The sequence below is a fragment of the Protopterus annectens genome, chromosome 4.part0 (genome assembly GCF_019279795.1).
Source record: "Protopterus annectens isolate FY-2018-M chromosome 4.part0, PAN1.0, whole genome shotgun sequence".
Classification (NCBI taxonomy): domain Eukaryota; kingdom Metazoa; phylum Chordata; order Ceratodontiformes; family Protopteridae; genus Protopterus; species Protopterus annectens.
Genome location: NC_056733.1, coordinates 519,533,148 through 519,550,617, shown reverse-complemented (window position 1 = coordinate 519,550,617; position 17,470 = coordinate 519,533,148). Strand labels below are relative to the sequence as shown.

Genomic DNA, 17,470 nt, shown 5'->3' with positions numbered 1-17,470 from the left:
TACTCATTCACAGTCCATGCTTGACAAACAGGAAGAGGTCAGAAGGGAGGTGGCAAAAGAAAAAAAAATTAATGTACTGCTAACATTTACAAAAGAAACTAAAGACACCCTTAAGGCTAAATGGGACAGACTGGGGGGTTTGAAAAGTCAGACAGATACTGGCACAAGCTAACAGTTCAAGGTAAAGTAAAGGGGGACTGAGTGAAAGATGAGCATTTTAAACAAGAAATATATATATTTTTTAATGAGTTTGTCGAGGATACTTTTTTTAATATTTTTTGTGAAGTAGCAAAAAGAACTTATGGAGAGACTGACCACAATGGTTGGAATGAATCTTAGCTTCGTTGCACCCTTTGATGGGAATGGTTTAGTCAGAGCTTTCATAGCAGATGTGGAGATTAAGAATTATTACTAGAGCTTAAAGGAAAAGTCCACCTTCTCATACAGTTTAACTCCACTCTTAAGTTTTTTCTCCCTGCAGTATGGTTCTAGTATTGTGTAGGCAATTTGTAGAGGAATTTGTCCATGCCTGCATGACATACCACAGACAGAGAAGTCTGTAGTCCGGTACTGCTGACGGTCTTACATGGGTGAGTCCTGCTGATATCAGGAGCTCAGCAGCAGCTGTAAAAAGAAGTCCGAGAGGTGTGAAAATTTTTTCCACTGTCTCTCTGTTGCAGAGAGGATGAGAACTTGCACTGATTCACAGTTGCTTCCAATGTAGCCTTTCCTTTTCTATCAAAACAGAGCAATTAGATTAGTCAGTGGTTCAAAGGCAGTTTCACCTCTTTCAACAAATTTATATAAGCAGCATCATGGTACTGAAATGCTAAGCTTTAAACTTTTAAATGCTTGTTGTCTATATTACTTTACATTTTAAGATCACTTAAATGTAGTATCAGAGATGTTTGTAACAGTTAGAGAAAAGTAATTCTTGAATAGTATTAACAGATTTATCATTTCATGCCTGCCCGCCACAGACAGAACTGCCCAAATCATGACTTCTCTGCAGGAAGTGAGACAGGTGGGCAACTATATCAACTAAGTGCCCTGGTACTGTTGATGAAGTGCTTTCTTGTGACATCCTTCCAGACGAGGATGCATATCTGGTACACAGATCCTTGGAAGAGACAGTTTCACTGACTGAGTCAGTCCTTGTACAGGTAGAGTGCATGAAAAAGAAGTGTAACAATTGGCAGCATCTGTGATGTACAGCTGCATTTACTGTAGCTTACATGTGCAGTATGCCCTTTCATTGAAACATTAAGAAATAGTTAAAAGTACTTCAGATTTCCATCTAGCTATATCAGTAAATGAATGACTGAATGTAAATAAAAATATTTCTACTGTTGGCACAGGAGAACAGAATTGCCTTCAAATCCTTTTCTTTCCAGTAGCAGTCACTTGTACATGAAACTGCAAGGATCCCTCCGAGCAGTGATGGCTTTGACACCTGAGGTAAAATTATTGGGGAGAAGAGACTGTCAGTTTATCTTGAACTACAAAAAGATACTTTGAAGAAAGGCCTGCAGTTTAGCTAATTGTTGATTGCAGCTGTATAACTCCTTATACTGTAAAACAAGCTGTGAGGCTCACAAATATTGGCCATTCAAGAAATAAAAGAAGCAGTCCTGTTACAGAAGGTTGACACTAATCTCATATGTCAGTGGCATGGGAATACATCACTACTTCCTTATGTCTAGCATGACTCCTATAAAGCAGACTTGAAATAGATTATAGGAAAGAGAAAAGCTTGAAGAAAAACAAGATCATGTTGATATGTCAAGCCCCATTGGCAGCCATTTTGCAGACAAACCTATTGAAATTATATAAGAAGCAGTCAGAGTGATTTTGAGGTGTTAAAATAGCTCAGAAAACAAAGTGAAAAAACTTTTTTTTTTTTTTTTAGTTCTGAGGTACTTTTCTTTTAAGTACTGCAGAGACTAAATGGGTGGAGTTTGAGAAGGAAATGCAGGAATGTTTGCATACAATGATGCTAAAGATAATGCAACAGGCAAATGAACTGACGATCCCCATGACTGGTGAACAAATGTGAGAAGTAATGTGAAAAAATAATGAAAGGACACTGGTGAGATAAAACTGAGTACTGGTGGCTTAGATACAAATACTGAGACAAAATCAAATGCCTTCTGAAAGTTGAAAATGGGCTAGTTTGATGGATGAGGAATGTTAGTTGCCAACCAGACAAGGAGCATTTAATTTATGTTGCATTTAAGGGTGTAAAGATGTATGTTTATTTTCAAAATGATGTCTAGTGTCAAGGGTTAATTGAACTTGGTGAATTAACCTTTTAATGAGGAATTACATCTGGACTGTGGTTGAAATGACTGTCTTCATTAAAATTGTGTGATAAGTTTAATGATGGTGCACCAGTCACTACATAGTTTTTAGCGATAGGACTGGAATGCACATGCATGTTTGTTGAAATGTAATAAATGAAAGATATTTATTAAACAATGGGTTTTGATAGTTGCGTCCACTTGTGAGGGTGAGGCATTGCATTTGATTCGGCTTGTTAAAAATTTAAGTTTTTACCTAAACTGACGAATTTACTTTAATAGTTAACTGTTAAAAATAATTAAACTGTTGTACAGATAATGTTTATTCAGCAGAATGTTTTTTTGTGTGTACAGCTGTTACATACAAGCTTCTTGTTACATATGCATCAGGTAGTTGTGTAAATGACGTGATTAATATTGTCTGTTATTTGCTGGTTTAATTGTTGATTTCTGGGAATGTTTGCTCTTCATTTTGGAATGACCCATCCAAAGAGTCTCAAGGATTTTACAGTGCTTTTAATCCTTTTCTGTGTTGCTTTTTACTGAAAATGGGACAACTTGTCTGCCTTTTTTATGTAATTCACTGTGCTCCATGCAGTTGGAAATTTGAGAAGTAATATTTTACATCATTTATTTTTTATTGCTTTCTGCACCAGTTAAGATTTCACTGGATTTCTCTGCATCCCATATCTGTGAAGTAGAGTTAGTGTGGAGTTTGCAAGCTAATTTTTTTTTTATGAACATAAATTCAAAATAAACCTCACAACTCCACACCTGTGTAGTAAATGTTTCAGTATTAGTTAAATATTGCAGAGTTTGAGCATCAGTTATACTTCATGTTCTTGCATGTGCTGTAACTGAACAGTGATTTTTTTTCAAAGTTATTAACTTGATTTCTCTGTTTTGCACAGAATCATTGGTACGCCTGGTCGACTTATGCATGTGGTGATGGAGATGAATTTGAAGCTCAACAGCGTGGAGTATGTGGTGTTTGATGAAGCAGACAGGTTAGCTAAAAACAGTATTGCTAATGCATTGCATACTAATTGGGAAATATCCTGCATGGTGAATGTATCCTCCTCCTGATTCTCATATTGTAGAAATTTTGAGATTGGGCATTTAGGATCCTTCTCTGTGGATCTGCAGTTGAGAATATGCTTTCTTCCTTTCATAATTCACTTTTTTTTTTTTTGCTGAAGTTCCCATATTCAGCAATTGTCAAAACACCATACAACACACTAGAAGTGAGTACCTAGCCCTTGAGCCTATTCTCTGATATCAATCCTTGATGAGAAAGGCAGTCTCTAATGTGCAGTCCAAATAAGTTCTTGGCATCCTCCCATTCTTTTACCTTTCTCTCTCTAGAGTACCTTGTTTCCTTTGACAGTTTTCTCTAATAAATTCCAGCCCCCTCTTGCCTATTGTCTGTATCCCTGTTTGCAGTCATCCCTATCGGCAGAATCTCCTTTCTCCATTCTCTCGTGTTGGCTTTGTTCTTAGAATACTGTCTGCTACTTTATGAATATGATACTTCTGCATGATTATATTTATTCTTAAAGGTCTGCATCCAAAACTGCAGTCTCTCCTTGTTTGAGCTTCTCCCCGTTTCATTATCATCACTTTCCACTTAGAATTAAAGGTTTCTGCTTGTGCTATGTATAGGAGCCTTAACTGTGTAGCTCTGAAAATTCCCTTTCAAAGCAGGTAATCCAAGATTGACTTGTTCTGTTGGAAGAATCACCTTATTCCACTTGACTCTTGCTATCTTCCCCTCCCAGATAAAATCCTTCAGCTCTTTAATTGCTATCCACAACTTCTCCTCTGGTTAATAAAAATATGCCTAACCTGTGTATAAGATTTTAAAGGGACTAAAAGCATTTTAACTGCTTGTATCTTACTATCCATATCCATACAATAAAGCTTCCAATTTACAATAATTTTTGTATTATCTTTTGTTTAGTGTCTTTCCACATAGCCTTAGCTGCCACACTGGAATAATTTTTAATCCATACTCCTAAATATTTCATTTTCTCATGTCCCAATAAATATGGATATTGCTGAACCAGTTTTTGTATGGCTACATAATTTACCGCTACTGTATTCCTTTTGCTTCATTAATTTTCTATCCCACAATGCTTTGAAACTGTCTCAAAATGTTCCACAACACTGTAATGTCCTTTTCTGGTTTTATCAGGTTTAAAGTACCTGCATATCTTTTCTTGACTACCTTACCAATTATATCCTTGAATTTCTGAGTCCCTTATTTTCTTTGCTAGTGGTTTTAAGTATAATGCAAATAACAAAGGGAAAAGGATACCCCAACCGCTTCCTCTGCTCAAGCAGAAGTTGTCAGAGAGGACGTCACCCACTTTACTTGTCACTTCCAATCCCTCATATATCCTCCTAATCAACCTTATAATTTTATCAGGGAATTCAAATGCTTCCAATGCCCTGCTCATAAAGTACCAGCTTTCTCTGCATTATGACTCACCAACAACAGTGGTATTTTCTTTTCTTACATTCTGCTTCCCTCTGGATCATCAGTGTTCTGTTAATGTAGTCAAATGTATGCCTCCCCTCCACAAAACCACATTAATCCATATCTATCAGTTTTGGCATCACTTTTGCCATTCTTTTAGCCATTATAGACATAAACACTGTATAGTCATGGTTTAGGATTGAAATGGGCCTGTGTGAAGCTGGATCTGATGAATCTTTACCATCTTTAGGCATTAGAGCTACCACTGTTTTCTTCCGGGATGTTGGTACTTCTCTTCCTCTTAAAATGCTGTTAAACAAAACTGTCTATCAGTTTTTCCCCTCCTATCTTCCAAACTTATACAGGAATACCATTTATTCCTGGAGACTTTCCTATAACTTGCTTATGCATCACCATTTTTCTCTCATCTCCCTCATCTCCTCCTATCCTGTTAGTAATTGAGCCTCATCTACCTCTAACCTTGGCATAATTAATTCTTAAATAAACATTTCAATTTGTATCTTTTCTTGATTTCCATATTTCTGTGCTTTATACACACTTTCATAGAATTTCTGAAATATTTCTAATACTTCTACAGGATCTCTTGTCATCTTCCTTGTTGTAGGCTCCCTAAGCTTGACAACAGCCCTTTCTACATTCTGTTGCCTGAGCCGTTGTGCTAAAAGTGTTTACGCTCTAGAGTTATCATCAAAAAAAAGTTGCTTAACTGCAGTCTTTCTAAACGCATGCATATTATCTAGGTAATCCCTTATTTTCTGTTTAGCATTCTGCAGTTGCTCCTCTTCTTGTTCTGTGAGATTCCCCCTATTTTGCAATGCTTTAACATTTGTAAGTCCCTCTATTATATAATTCTTGTAGCTTCTTAACCATACCTCCCTTTCTTTTATTTCCACTGTGTTTTTAATCTCCAGTTTAATTTTATCCCACTCTCTAGCTGTATTTTTCAGAAGAAATATCTATCTTCTCTCATAGCTCCTGAATAATTTCCACTGCCTATTCCTTAAATTCCTCTCTTTTCAACAAATACGTGGGAAAGTGCAAGTGTTTCATTTTTATTTCATTACCCTGTATTTTTATTTGTTATTATTGGCACATAATCTGAAATAGTTATCGTGTGTGTATCAAGATCTTCAATTAAATGCACACATTCCTGTGAAATGTAAACTCTGTGTTGCCTAGCCCAGTTTTTGTATTTTGGGGAATAATATGTAAATTCAGTCTGAACTCCTAGTACTGAAGTCGCACCTTCCATACCAAATATTTTCTTAATTTTTTTCAAAAATCTATCCTTTGTTATATTTTCCTTTCCGCCCCGACAAGTATTCCTTGCTGAAAGCTGATTATTTATTACAGAATTTTCTTAAGCTCCATTATAGCAGCTTTAGGTGGCATATAAATACATGCCATTGTAATTCTCCTCCCTTGCCAGTAGCCCGTTAGTACTACAAATCTACCATTGTTATTTTTTATCTTCTATCACTGTTGGAGCTCCTCTTACAGTTAATACAAGTGCTCTCTTTGTCCCAGGTATTCTGTTGAATAACCATCCTAAAAACCTTTATCAAATCCCAAGTTCAGTTCTTTCAAAGTGCGTTTCCTGTAGCATAGCTATTTCCAGTCTACATTGTTTTATATAGTTTTCTACACTGTTTTTTGTATTTATCTGAGAGACCATTGGCATTTGCAGACATTACAGAAAACATCATTGTATGAAAGTCATTATTCTCACCTTTTAAATATAACAGCTTTTTTGTTAAATGTTTAGTGCCAGCTTTTGTGTTACTTGCATACATTGTTTGGCAGGTTTGTTCTTTTATACAGTTTTGTCATATCCATTTGAGCGTATGTTACATCTTACAAAACTTTTTTTGTTTTATTGAAAGCCCCCAAACTAAAAAAAGACACACACACCACCAGTATTCCCCTAAAACATATTAAGTTAATAATAAAACGCAAACTATGTACATCTTTAAATATTGAAGTTTTACCCTCCTAATAAAATCAAATGTTCCAAACTGACAGCCACATACTCTTACTTAAATTAACCTAAAAGAAAGGTTATCCATGGTAAGACGCTTGGTGTGCAGCCTATGCTTCAACTAATTGCTGTCTGGTTTTGTTTTATCTTTGTAGCTCTCTCAGCTGGGTAAACAAATGCTTTCAGAGAACATCATCTCCTAGCCATTTGTCTTCATCAGATTGTCTCCTGGAGACATGATGACCAGATACTGAATTACTACTAAGCATACATTTATTTGCTAGAAAAAAAATTTATAATATTCAGTATTTTTTATTTACTTGTTTTGTCTTAAAACTTGTTACTAAATGAAGTTATGGGCCTTAATCCAGTCATTGCAGGAATAAGAAAAAACACACTAATTTTTCTTGTCATGCTGTTTTTAACCAGACTTTTGTTATCTTTTTTACATTGCAGTGCCTACATTCCTTAAAAATCAATAAGGAGAAAGCGAGAAGGAAGAAAGAAAAAAAACAGGAGCACCTGTTTACATTAGTACCCCGATTATGCTTAACAATAACTGAGAAAACTTTACTTTATAACATGCAAAGAAAATCATGTTATATAATAACAGTACCATTAAGAGAAAATTTTGTTTTACTTGCAGTTTAATTTCTTCCTCCTCTCCTAAGAATTTTTCCAAACATTAATGGCATGAAGTAGGGCATATGCCTTAGATTCCCCTAAAAGTTTAACAGACTGCAATATTTCCAGATTTTCTTCTGTTATGTTTCATAAATATAATTCTTGGTTTGTAATCCCACATTTGTCAATTCCAAGTTACTAGTTTTATTCCTGTTCATTTCCATCTTCCAAATTCTCTCTCTGCTTCATTTTCAACATACTCTCTATTCTTCTAATTGACTCCTATGCTTTTTTTCCTTTGCTCAAGCATTTTCATTTGAAACATTGTTTCACTGGCACAGTCTCTCTATGGTTATTACCAGAAAAACAAGAAACAGAATCTCCTTCTGTTTCTTAGCTCACTTTTTGATGGGCAGACTTTTGTATTTCCTCCTTGGCATGTACTTCATCAAAAAATGATTGTCCCTTAAGGGAAGAGTATTTTGAAGATAGATGGGTCTCACGCCTGCCTCTTGACATTCCCTGAATAATGGAATATATTTACTCATCTTCTGTCTGGTGTAGAATGAGTAATCATTTTCCAGAAACACTGCTGTTTCACACTTTTAGTACTTTATCTTTCTGCCACAGTTTTATCAGAATAGACTCCTTCTGGTATGATTACTTCCTGACTGTTAAAGGTCTAGGTTGCTTTCTCATAGCCAGATTTGGTGCATGTACAATAAACTCCTGCTGTGGAATACCACTCCAGTTACTTATTTGTGCTTTCTTAAAATGAATACAGTCTGTACCTTCCAGCTTCTCTGGTACAGCAGAAAATGTCAGGTTTTCCCTAGGTGCTCTGTTCTGTAATTCTGTTATGTTTTGAAACTTCCCTTCTTGAGCAGTCTCATATTCAGCCAGCCTTTTCTTCATTTTGACCTCTGATTTTTGCAGTTTTGTCACTTTGTCTAAATATCCGTTTAAAGCTTCTTCCATTTTTTTTCCTGCCTTTTGTTGTTTGATTTGATATACTTCATCAGAGTTTTGTTTCAGATCTGTGTGCAGTTGTCTTATACCTTCCTCTAGGTTATTGCAAGTCATGTCTGGAGCTTGCACTGCTTTTTCTAAACAGCTGCAGTACTTTTCACAGGCATTATTTTTTCCTCGCCTTTTGTAGGTGATTTTGTTTCAGGTCCTCTGTATTTCTTTTTTCCTAGCATCCAGGCAGTGCATATACTAGCCAGTTACTGAAATTTACAAAAAATATAAATCCACTGGTTTGGGGAACAGAACTTTGTAATACATGTAAGTAATGACCGGGAACAGTCTATGCCACTTAAAACAGTTATAGGCACATTTACAGTTTAGTCTGTACTGTTAACTACTTGATTTTATCAGAAAAAAAGCACTCCCCACAAATGCACACAGTGAAAGTGGCTTGCTCTTTAATGTATAACATCAGGAAAAAAAAATATCTTGAGACATTTTTTCAGTGGCGTTAACTAGAATTGGAACATTTTTAGAATAAAACTAACTTGATGAGAAATACATAAGGAACATGTTCACAGATGCTCATAGGATTTACTAAAAGAAGGCTTAAAACTATAATCTGTTAGAATGCAATAGAATAGTCAACTTTTTTGCAATGCCTTTTTGTCCTGAGTTTGAGCATGCATTTTTTTTAAAGCAGTGAGCTGAGCGTGTTTGATGTACAGATTAAGACCCTTAATTTTTTAGACCATTCTGATGGATGTTTTTATCTACTTTGTTCTAGAACACGTTGACTGCTGCACTCTTTTACTTTCTTCTTCTCCATAGGTTATTCGAGATGGGATTTGCACAGCAGCTGGAAGAGATCATTCGTAGGTTGCCAGACAATAGACAAACTCTGCTTTTCTCTGCAACCTTACCAAAACTTCTTGTCGAATTTGCCCGTGCAGGTATGTGTAGCATTTGATTTAGATGCCTGTATAATATATATTTTGGAAAATCGTACCAATATGGATTATTTTCCTTTCTCTTGTGAACACCTAGCCTTCTCTCCCCTTCTTTCTAATGTTCGTAGACACTTGGTGGGGTGGGGGTGGGGGGTGGCTGAAAGTTGTGAAACATGTATGGCGATTTTTCTACTGTAGTCCTCACTGGTATCCGTACCGATGCACTCCTACCTTTGCATGCTTTCATGCTCTTCTTAATGGCTGTTTGAAGCCCATGTTGTTTGGCAGAGCGGAACACATGCCCAGACTGAATGCATACCTGTTAGCTGTCCTGAACTGGCAGAATGTCACTGATTTTTAACTTTTATTTTTACCCTGTCCCTTGTAAATTTATTGATACTCTAGCTAATCGCTTGAGTTTCATACTTATTGTTCAGAAAATGAATGTTGGTGCAAAGCTTGTTCTGTAACTTTTCAGTTAAATTCAGACTAATATTTAAAAAAAAGTTCCCGGACTGGAGCCTTAGATCCCTCCCTAACAATATTAACATTTTACAGAATTCTTGAGCATAGACGTTGAGAGGCATACCTGAATTTTGGCACAAAGTATGGTCAAGTCTTGCAGCAGACCACAGTTGCCTCCATTGTTGCAAGGCAGAAGCCAACATTGACCACCTCTTCCTACAGACCTTGACTGGCTTCTCCAACACTCATGTTACTGGTCAGCCTGTGATCATCTGGCTGGTCTAGGTGGCATTCAGGACTTCAGAGATATGCAGGGACAATCTAGCATCAGTATGTGAAATCATTTTTATTGCTATGTGTTGTTTTGTCTAGTGTTTTATTTTTATGAAAGGGGAGTAGTTAAGTAAGTCATAAGCTCAGAGAGGCTGCGTGATTTACGGTCCTGTCACCATTCTTAGGTCCAGAAAGTATTTTCTCCATGTTACAACACTGAATTCTACATAATAATGTAGAATGGTCTTTGTTGCTTTGGTATTAGAGAGAAACTTAAACTGCTTTGTCTCTTTCTCATTCTTAGCTTTCTGCATTGGCATATCTTTTCAGTTAATAAGAATTTCAGCTGCTTATGGCATGTCACTGCTGTTATCAGATCGGAGACAGGGTGAGATAAATCCACAGCTTCCTATCTGAGGGGGTGCATCCATGAGTGCTTGAGCCACCCATCTCTTGGCTCAGGCCTGGATCCATCTATTTTGATCTCAGAAAATAGCCCCTCGAGTGGCATTTTTATGACACAGGTTGGTCAGTGAGACTGTTTGGATGGTCACCCACTTCTCGTATCAGTGGGAGGCTAATGTCCTCCATTAAGTAGATTTTTCCCCACATTTCTGGTGAAGATCTGTGATGACTCATTCAGTCATCTGGAGGGGTTTTAAAGGGTGCTGTGGAAGTGCTTTGTATGATATGCAAGGGTAACCTGTTCCAGAAATGGGAATCGGTCTGTTTAGGTACCTGTCACTCCATGTGTTCTAAGGTTTAGGTCCCCAGAGTGAGTGCTTGCTTTACCACCAGTTTTGTTTAGATGAAGGAATTCAAAGCAGGCTATGTCTTTCATAGCGTAGAAGGCTAAATGGAGATGACCTCCTTAGGGGCATTTTACACTAGTGAGTAGAGTGATGGAGCTTATATTTTTCATAGTAGTATAGCTAAGGGTGCAGAAACCTCAGATCTTTTTGCTGATAAAACACTGAGGTTTGTTGAGCTGGTTTAGGTACTTAACAAGGTTTCTGCCAAATAGGGCATATTTTTCAGTGGTAGGCCTATTAAGGGAGGAATCATGTGGAACTTTAACTTCTTTGGACCTTGAGAAGATATCACAGATAAGATGTGCAAGCTTGAAGGATTTTTACCACCACACAGATGCATGGTGGCCCAAAGGAGAGTCCGTTGTCAACATGGGTGCTTAAGTACCAGATGACTGCCAGATTTAAGCTACCTTTTGTGCCATTGAGACTAAGCCAAGGATCAGCACACCAAGCATTTGTTTGGTCTAGCCTTCCTGGAGAATTGGAATACCACAATAGGATTTGATAACTGCTCCCAGTTTGCAGTAAACAAACTTGGCTAGCCATAGTCTGTCGATATCCGGTTTTGTGCCAAGAAATATATACTGAAGATAGGGGATGCCAAGAGCAGAACCCTGGGGACACCTATGAAATGTTTACATAGATGCCCAGAGACTTGAATACTCATCTTTTGTTTTTCCCATATCAGAGGCAAATCCATGACTTGCTGAGCTATTGATGAAGGAATGCATGAGGCTTAGGTTTCTTATGTCAGCCCCCCCCCCCCCTCAGATTGATCAGTTCTGTTTTGAGGAGGAGCTGTACATGATCCACAGCTCAGGGTTAGTGTCAAATGCATATTTAATTATTGATGGGAGCTTAAGTCTTGGTTGAAGGATCACACTCTTGGGAGAGGATTTTGGTGTGATGGTCAACATCAAGCTTGGCACAGACTGCTTCCCCTTACTTTCAAACTCTAATCTGCTTGACATCCTGCACTTGACCGTTGTGGTGACTGTATTTTTGTTTATTTATATTGGTTCACTGGGATAGGGTGCTGATCAGTATTAACCAGTTTCAGGCTTAGACTGGGAGAAATACAGAACACTTCACAGACATGCAGAAATGTAAGCAATAACAGAGTAGTTTAGACTAGTTGCATAAAATAATGTACACATATATGCACTAGTGAACAAGCAGTTTGTGTTGGACGGTTTGTACATTAGTTTCTATAATAGGTTAACCTTTCACTAAATCTCTGAGAGGAGGAGACTTGGAAAGAAGATCGGGAATAGTGCATTCACTCATACATCCTGTGTTGAAACAGGATCTCTTGGCTTGTATGAATGAAGTGCTTTTTGAGTTGCACACTGGTGTTAATTTTCTTTAGGTTAATGGGTATAGCTTGCCAATGATTTGGTGCGTAAGAGGGGAATTCATATGTAGTGCTGTAGAGTTTGGCTCTAGGGGTAATGAGACTAGGTGTGACGTGTACACACATTTTTTTTCATGAAGTTTAGTTACAACAGGAGTAAATATCTGGAGTCTTTTGTAGAGTTGGGATCCTAATAGTAGGTTAGATTTTTGTTTTATGGGCATCCATTTTGCTTTTTCCAGGGTGATAGATATGATGACAGGTGAGTTTGAAATGAATTGGCAGATACTACTAGAGATAATCTGGAATGTGGTGGTGGTTTTCATGAAGGCAGAAGCAAAAATTGGAAAGTCCATATTCAAGCTGAGAAAGGAACTCTTTTGCCAATGGCTGCTCTAGCTGTCTGGGATAGAAGAGGGAAAATCTCTTTGTCCCAGAAGACGAGGGAGTTTATTTTTTTCCTACTCTGTCTGTTTGGAAATAAACATTTAGTGACTGATCAAGACCGTAATCTTAAGTATTTGAAAGTGGAAACTCTTTCTGTGGAAATTTTGTGCAAGTCAAAGATAATTAGTCAGGTGCTTGTTGAAATTTCTGTGGAGTTCTGAAAGTTATAGTTAGGTTTTTGAGGAGTTGAGAAGCATCTTATGGTTATGAGGCATTATCATAGCTCATGTAAGTCAGACTGGAGTTTGGATTGGATGTTGGTCTGAGAATGACCTTATTAGTAAATGAGGATGTTGTTTGGAGAAATTGGTGCATCTAACTGGCTTTCTCTGTGGTCTATCTGATTTCATATATTTGAGTGAGTTCATGGTGTCCTTTTCTGTTAATGTATTGGGTGTTTTAAGACCATTGGTTGAGATGTTCTGCACCCTGATGAACTCTTTCTTGGATCATCTACTGCTGTTTTTAGAAATCCCCATATAGATACATTTTCAGATTTTATCTTGACTTGGATGCTTGTTGAAGAAATTTGTGCTTATCAGAGTCTGGTGTAAATGGGTTTTGAACAGATGTCTCTGGTGACTTCTTTTCAGTGATTGTCTGTCTTTACTATGGATCAGTAAAATATCTCAGCTGCCTGTGTGTCTAACAGTGACTCCTTTTGGCTGTTTCTCTAGAATTTTTCTGCACTTCGATTCTGTGAACCCCTTTTAAAGAAGATTTTGTCATCTCTTGTTTTATCATAGTACAAGTTTAGACTGGATTGCTTTGTCTCTGTCTTGAACTGAAATCATGTTTTCAGATAGAAGTAAGGAAGTAGAAATAAGGCGGCTGCAGTCCGCAAAAACTGGATAAAAAGATACACCCTTTACCCCACCCTTTAATCCACCAACTGCCCAGTCACAGTTTTGATCTTAGTGTGTATACTTTGGCATGTGTGCCTACAGTGCTGTGCTGCCTTTTTGTCTGATCTGTGCCTGTTTTACAGCACAGGTTTTAAAATTAAAATTTTCATAGGCTATTCAATTCTTTACATGACATCACAGAAAAGTTCATAGAATTTTACCATCTGTGATGTCAGTATAGGGAGTTCATGGAACTACATCCATTAACTTTAATGTGTACACCACACCACGTGGGAGAAGCTCTGCGTATAGTTTTTGGACCCTTCCCCATGTCTGCGAAGGCTACAATAGAATTTTATGAGCATATTCTTTAATACAAAGTTTAAGAAGTTTTTATTAAGAAATTGCCCACATGATTTTGGTAAGATGTGGTGAAAAAATCACAACAGCTAAGTTGTAAAGTACTCTAAATGAACACTTTTAAGTAAATTGCTAAGCATACTTTATTTGTTAAAAAAATCTTGCTTTCAGTGATCTCAGCATTTTCTGAAACTCTTGCACAAAATAAATGTGGGAGACTAAATTACACTAAAAGGGTGAGGACAAGGAGATTAATAGGTATATCTGAAGTAGTTTTCTTCATTTGGTCTTCAACCTGTAGCATACGGATCCATATCTGATCCGAGCTGACAACTTTACTAGCATTGGCTCCAAGATCCTCCCCTTACCTATAATACACCTCCACTACCTTCCATCCCCAGATCTCGTTTGCCACGAATAGCTTATGCATCGTGATCTCTTGAGCTCCAAGTTTTTCAAGTGGGTAAAAAACTTTTTACATATCCTTTTTCTTTAAAAATCGTTAGGTAGTGATAGAATAGGTTCTCCTTTCTCCTCCTCTCGCTTGGTGCATCGAGTTATAGTGTTTTAGGGTAGTTAGATTAGTTTGAGTAGCTGTGTGGATTTTTGCTCCCCCCTCAGTGTTTTCTGTGCAAGAGTGTGGTGAGTGGGTGTGTTAGAAAGAAACAACATTTTCGTTAGTTTTTTTCTTTCTGTTGATAGTATGGCTGATAAGCCTATTTTCAAACGTTGCACTGAGTGTGGCCATAAATTATCCCCTGCGGATGGACACATTCTGTGTGTTATGTGCTTGGGCGTGGCCCATCTGACTGGACTGCTCTATCTGTGTGGGCTTCAACCCCCGCGCCATTAAAGATAGGAAGGCCAAGTTGGTCCTCAAAGGCCTTCTTCCCCCTTCAGAGACTGTTGCCTCGTCTCCTGCTTCAGTCACTGTAGCTGCTGTGGCCTCCTCTCCTTCTTCTCTTCCCCTGGCTTCTCCTCCCTCCCAGGCTGGGACTCAACCTCCTGTACAAAAGCCTGTGGAAGTGGAGCGGAAAAGGGACAAGAGAGAAGGAGAGAGAGTCGAAGGCGGGGGAAAAACGAAAGAGGTCTCCGGACCTCCCTTCACCTGTGAAAACTTTACGGATCCGTGACTCCCCTTGGCACTGATCTCTGAAGTTCTCCCCGGAGCCGGAGGAGACACACTTAGCTTCCAGGGCCTCAGTGCCCCATAGCCTTGTCAAGGTCCACCCAGTCTTTGTCTGAGGTTGATATGGATAAAATGATGTAGGTTCATCCGTACTCAGATCCAGATGGGGGTCTTGCCAGCCCCCTCTCCCTGAGGAGAGGGGAGCTCACTTCCTTTTTTTCCAGCCGATATCTCCTTCTGCTATCCGTCCATCGGGTTCGGAGTATTCAGATTCGAGGATGACTTTAGTCAGGGGGTCTGCGCCAACGGTACGTGCTTCCTAAATACCGATAGCTGTCTGGAGCGTGTCTGATCCTATCAGCTCAGATCCGAGCCGCTGTCTGAGCCAGAGCTTGGGTGTCTGATCCGAGGGAGTTTAACTTTTTTCATCGACTCCGCCTTTGTCAGGCCAAGTTCCCTCTCTCGGAGCTCCGTCCACTTTGGACTGGCTCTGATTCTCTCGTCGGATCCAGGGAGACTGGCCTCCTTATTGGTTTCTCAGGAGGTTTGCTCTCCTTCGGCATTCAGTGTGGTAGAAAGGGTTATCTCTGCTGGATCGAGACCCCTGGCTGCCCCCTTGGACTCCACCCAGACCCCCTTGGCTCTTGCTATGGTCCCCATCATTTTATCAGAGAGACAGCCCATGCTCGAGGAGCCCCAGGCGGTTCCCCCTGAGGAACAAGTGGCTTGCAAGTTCCCCCAGAGAGCCCCTTCGGAGCGGTGCCTCGCAAGCTACGTGCAAGAGGAGGCACTTGCCCCCCCCCCCCCCCCCCCGAGTCCCTCACCGAGGATAAGAACTTGGATGATGGAGAAGGTTTCCCTAGGTCACCTCCCGAGGATGTCTCCTTTGGACATCATGGAAATCCTGCGCCAACAGGGAGGTTGGTCTACCCCCAAGCCTTCTTTTGACGAGTGTGTGTTCCTGGAGGCTTTGGGCATGGGCCCATCTACTTCCTGGGTGTCCCCTCCCGCAGATCCTTTGGTGGATCTGGTCACCTCGCAGGCATGGAAGGAGCCAGACACCATGGAACCAATTCCAAAAAGACCCGACAAAATCCTAAGTCCCCCCCACAGACAGATTAGCATGGAACAAGGACTCACCCGAAGACGCTATGGTGGTAGCAGCAGCCACAAAGAAAGAACTGGCACAGGAGAGTTCCTTGGTTCATCCTCCTGACCGTAAGTCACAGATGCTGGACCGCCTAGGGAAGTGGGTGTACACTTTAGCTACCTTCTCCATTAGGGCACTGAAATGCCTGACCCATGTCACCAGACTCCAACGCGACCTGTTATAGGAGCTGGAGGAGTCTCTCCCTAAGTCCATGTCGCAGGAGGACAGGGCTTCGTTCTCTGCGTGGATGGCCACTTTAAAAGCAGTCTCCAACACGTCCATGTGACTCCTTTCACATGCTACGGAAGGAGCGGCTAGGACGGCTGGGTCTGGTGTGTCCATGAGGCGCTACGCCTGGCTCAGATTATGTCAATTTTCGGAACCCTTGAAGGCATCCTTTGCCAATGCCCCTTATGATGGCTCTACTGTCTTTGGTAAGACCATCAGGGGCATTAGTCCAGAGTGAGAAGGACGGGAAGACACTGTCTGCCGTCGGGATCCGCTTCTCGAACCCTACACTTTGGTCTCACCACAGCCCTCAGCGTGTTTACCAAAGTGATGGCAGTGGTAGTGGCTCACCTGAGGCTTCAGGGGGGATTCAGATTTATCCATACCTGGACGATTGGCTCCTCACTGCTCCCATCAGGCATCTACTCTCTTTGGTGGTTGAACAGCCACCAAGTTACTGTAGGTCGCCCATTTACACTTCCCCCTCCCACAGTGGCCAGGAATGCTTCCCTGATAGGTTGGGGGGGGCTATTTCAGGGAAGAACTGTCCAAGGCACTTGGTCAGACATGGAATCTCATTTTCACATCAATGTCTTAGAGTTGAGAGCGGTGTTTCTAGCGTTGGACTTTCACAACTCTCTACCTCGAGAGACAATTGCAATTCAGACAGACATGTCTTTAGTCTGGTACATCAACAAGCAAGGGGGAACCAAGTCTTACCCCTTATGCCGAGAGGACTTGAGACTTTGGAGTGGGCTGTATCCACCGGGCACTTTCTGATAGCAACGCACATACCCGGGTCATCCAACGTGATTGTGGACAAACTGAGCAGAGCCTTTCTGTTGCCCCACGAGTGGTCCATCAAAGAACGAGTGGCGGAAAGGATATTCCGCAGATGGGGCCAGCCTTGCTGCGACTTTTTTGCATCCCCGCTGAATGCAAAATGCAGAAGCTACTTCGCCCTGTACCCCCCACCAGGGGACAGCCCAAGGGACTCACTTGTACGTGATTGGCCCTCGGGTCTCCTATATGCCTTCCCGCTAATTCCCAGATTCTTACAGAAAGCCAAAAGCCTGGGAAGGACTG

At 40.0% G+C, this 17,470-nt stretch overlaps 1 protein-coding gene across 1 annotated transcript in view; it reads left to right on the top strand.

Moving 5' to 3' along the window:
• DDX54 (DEAD-box helicase 54) overlaps nt 1–17,470 on the top strand; it is an 841,349-nt gene that overhangs the window by 201,350 nt on the left and 622,529 nt on the right. Inside the window, 2 exon segments of the mRNA XM_044068440.1 lie at nt 3,212–3,307; nt 9,203–9,324. Of these exon segments, the coding sequence (XP_043924375.1) occupies nt 3,212–3,307; nt 9,203–9,324 (218 nt within the window).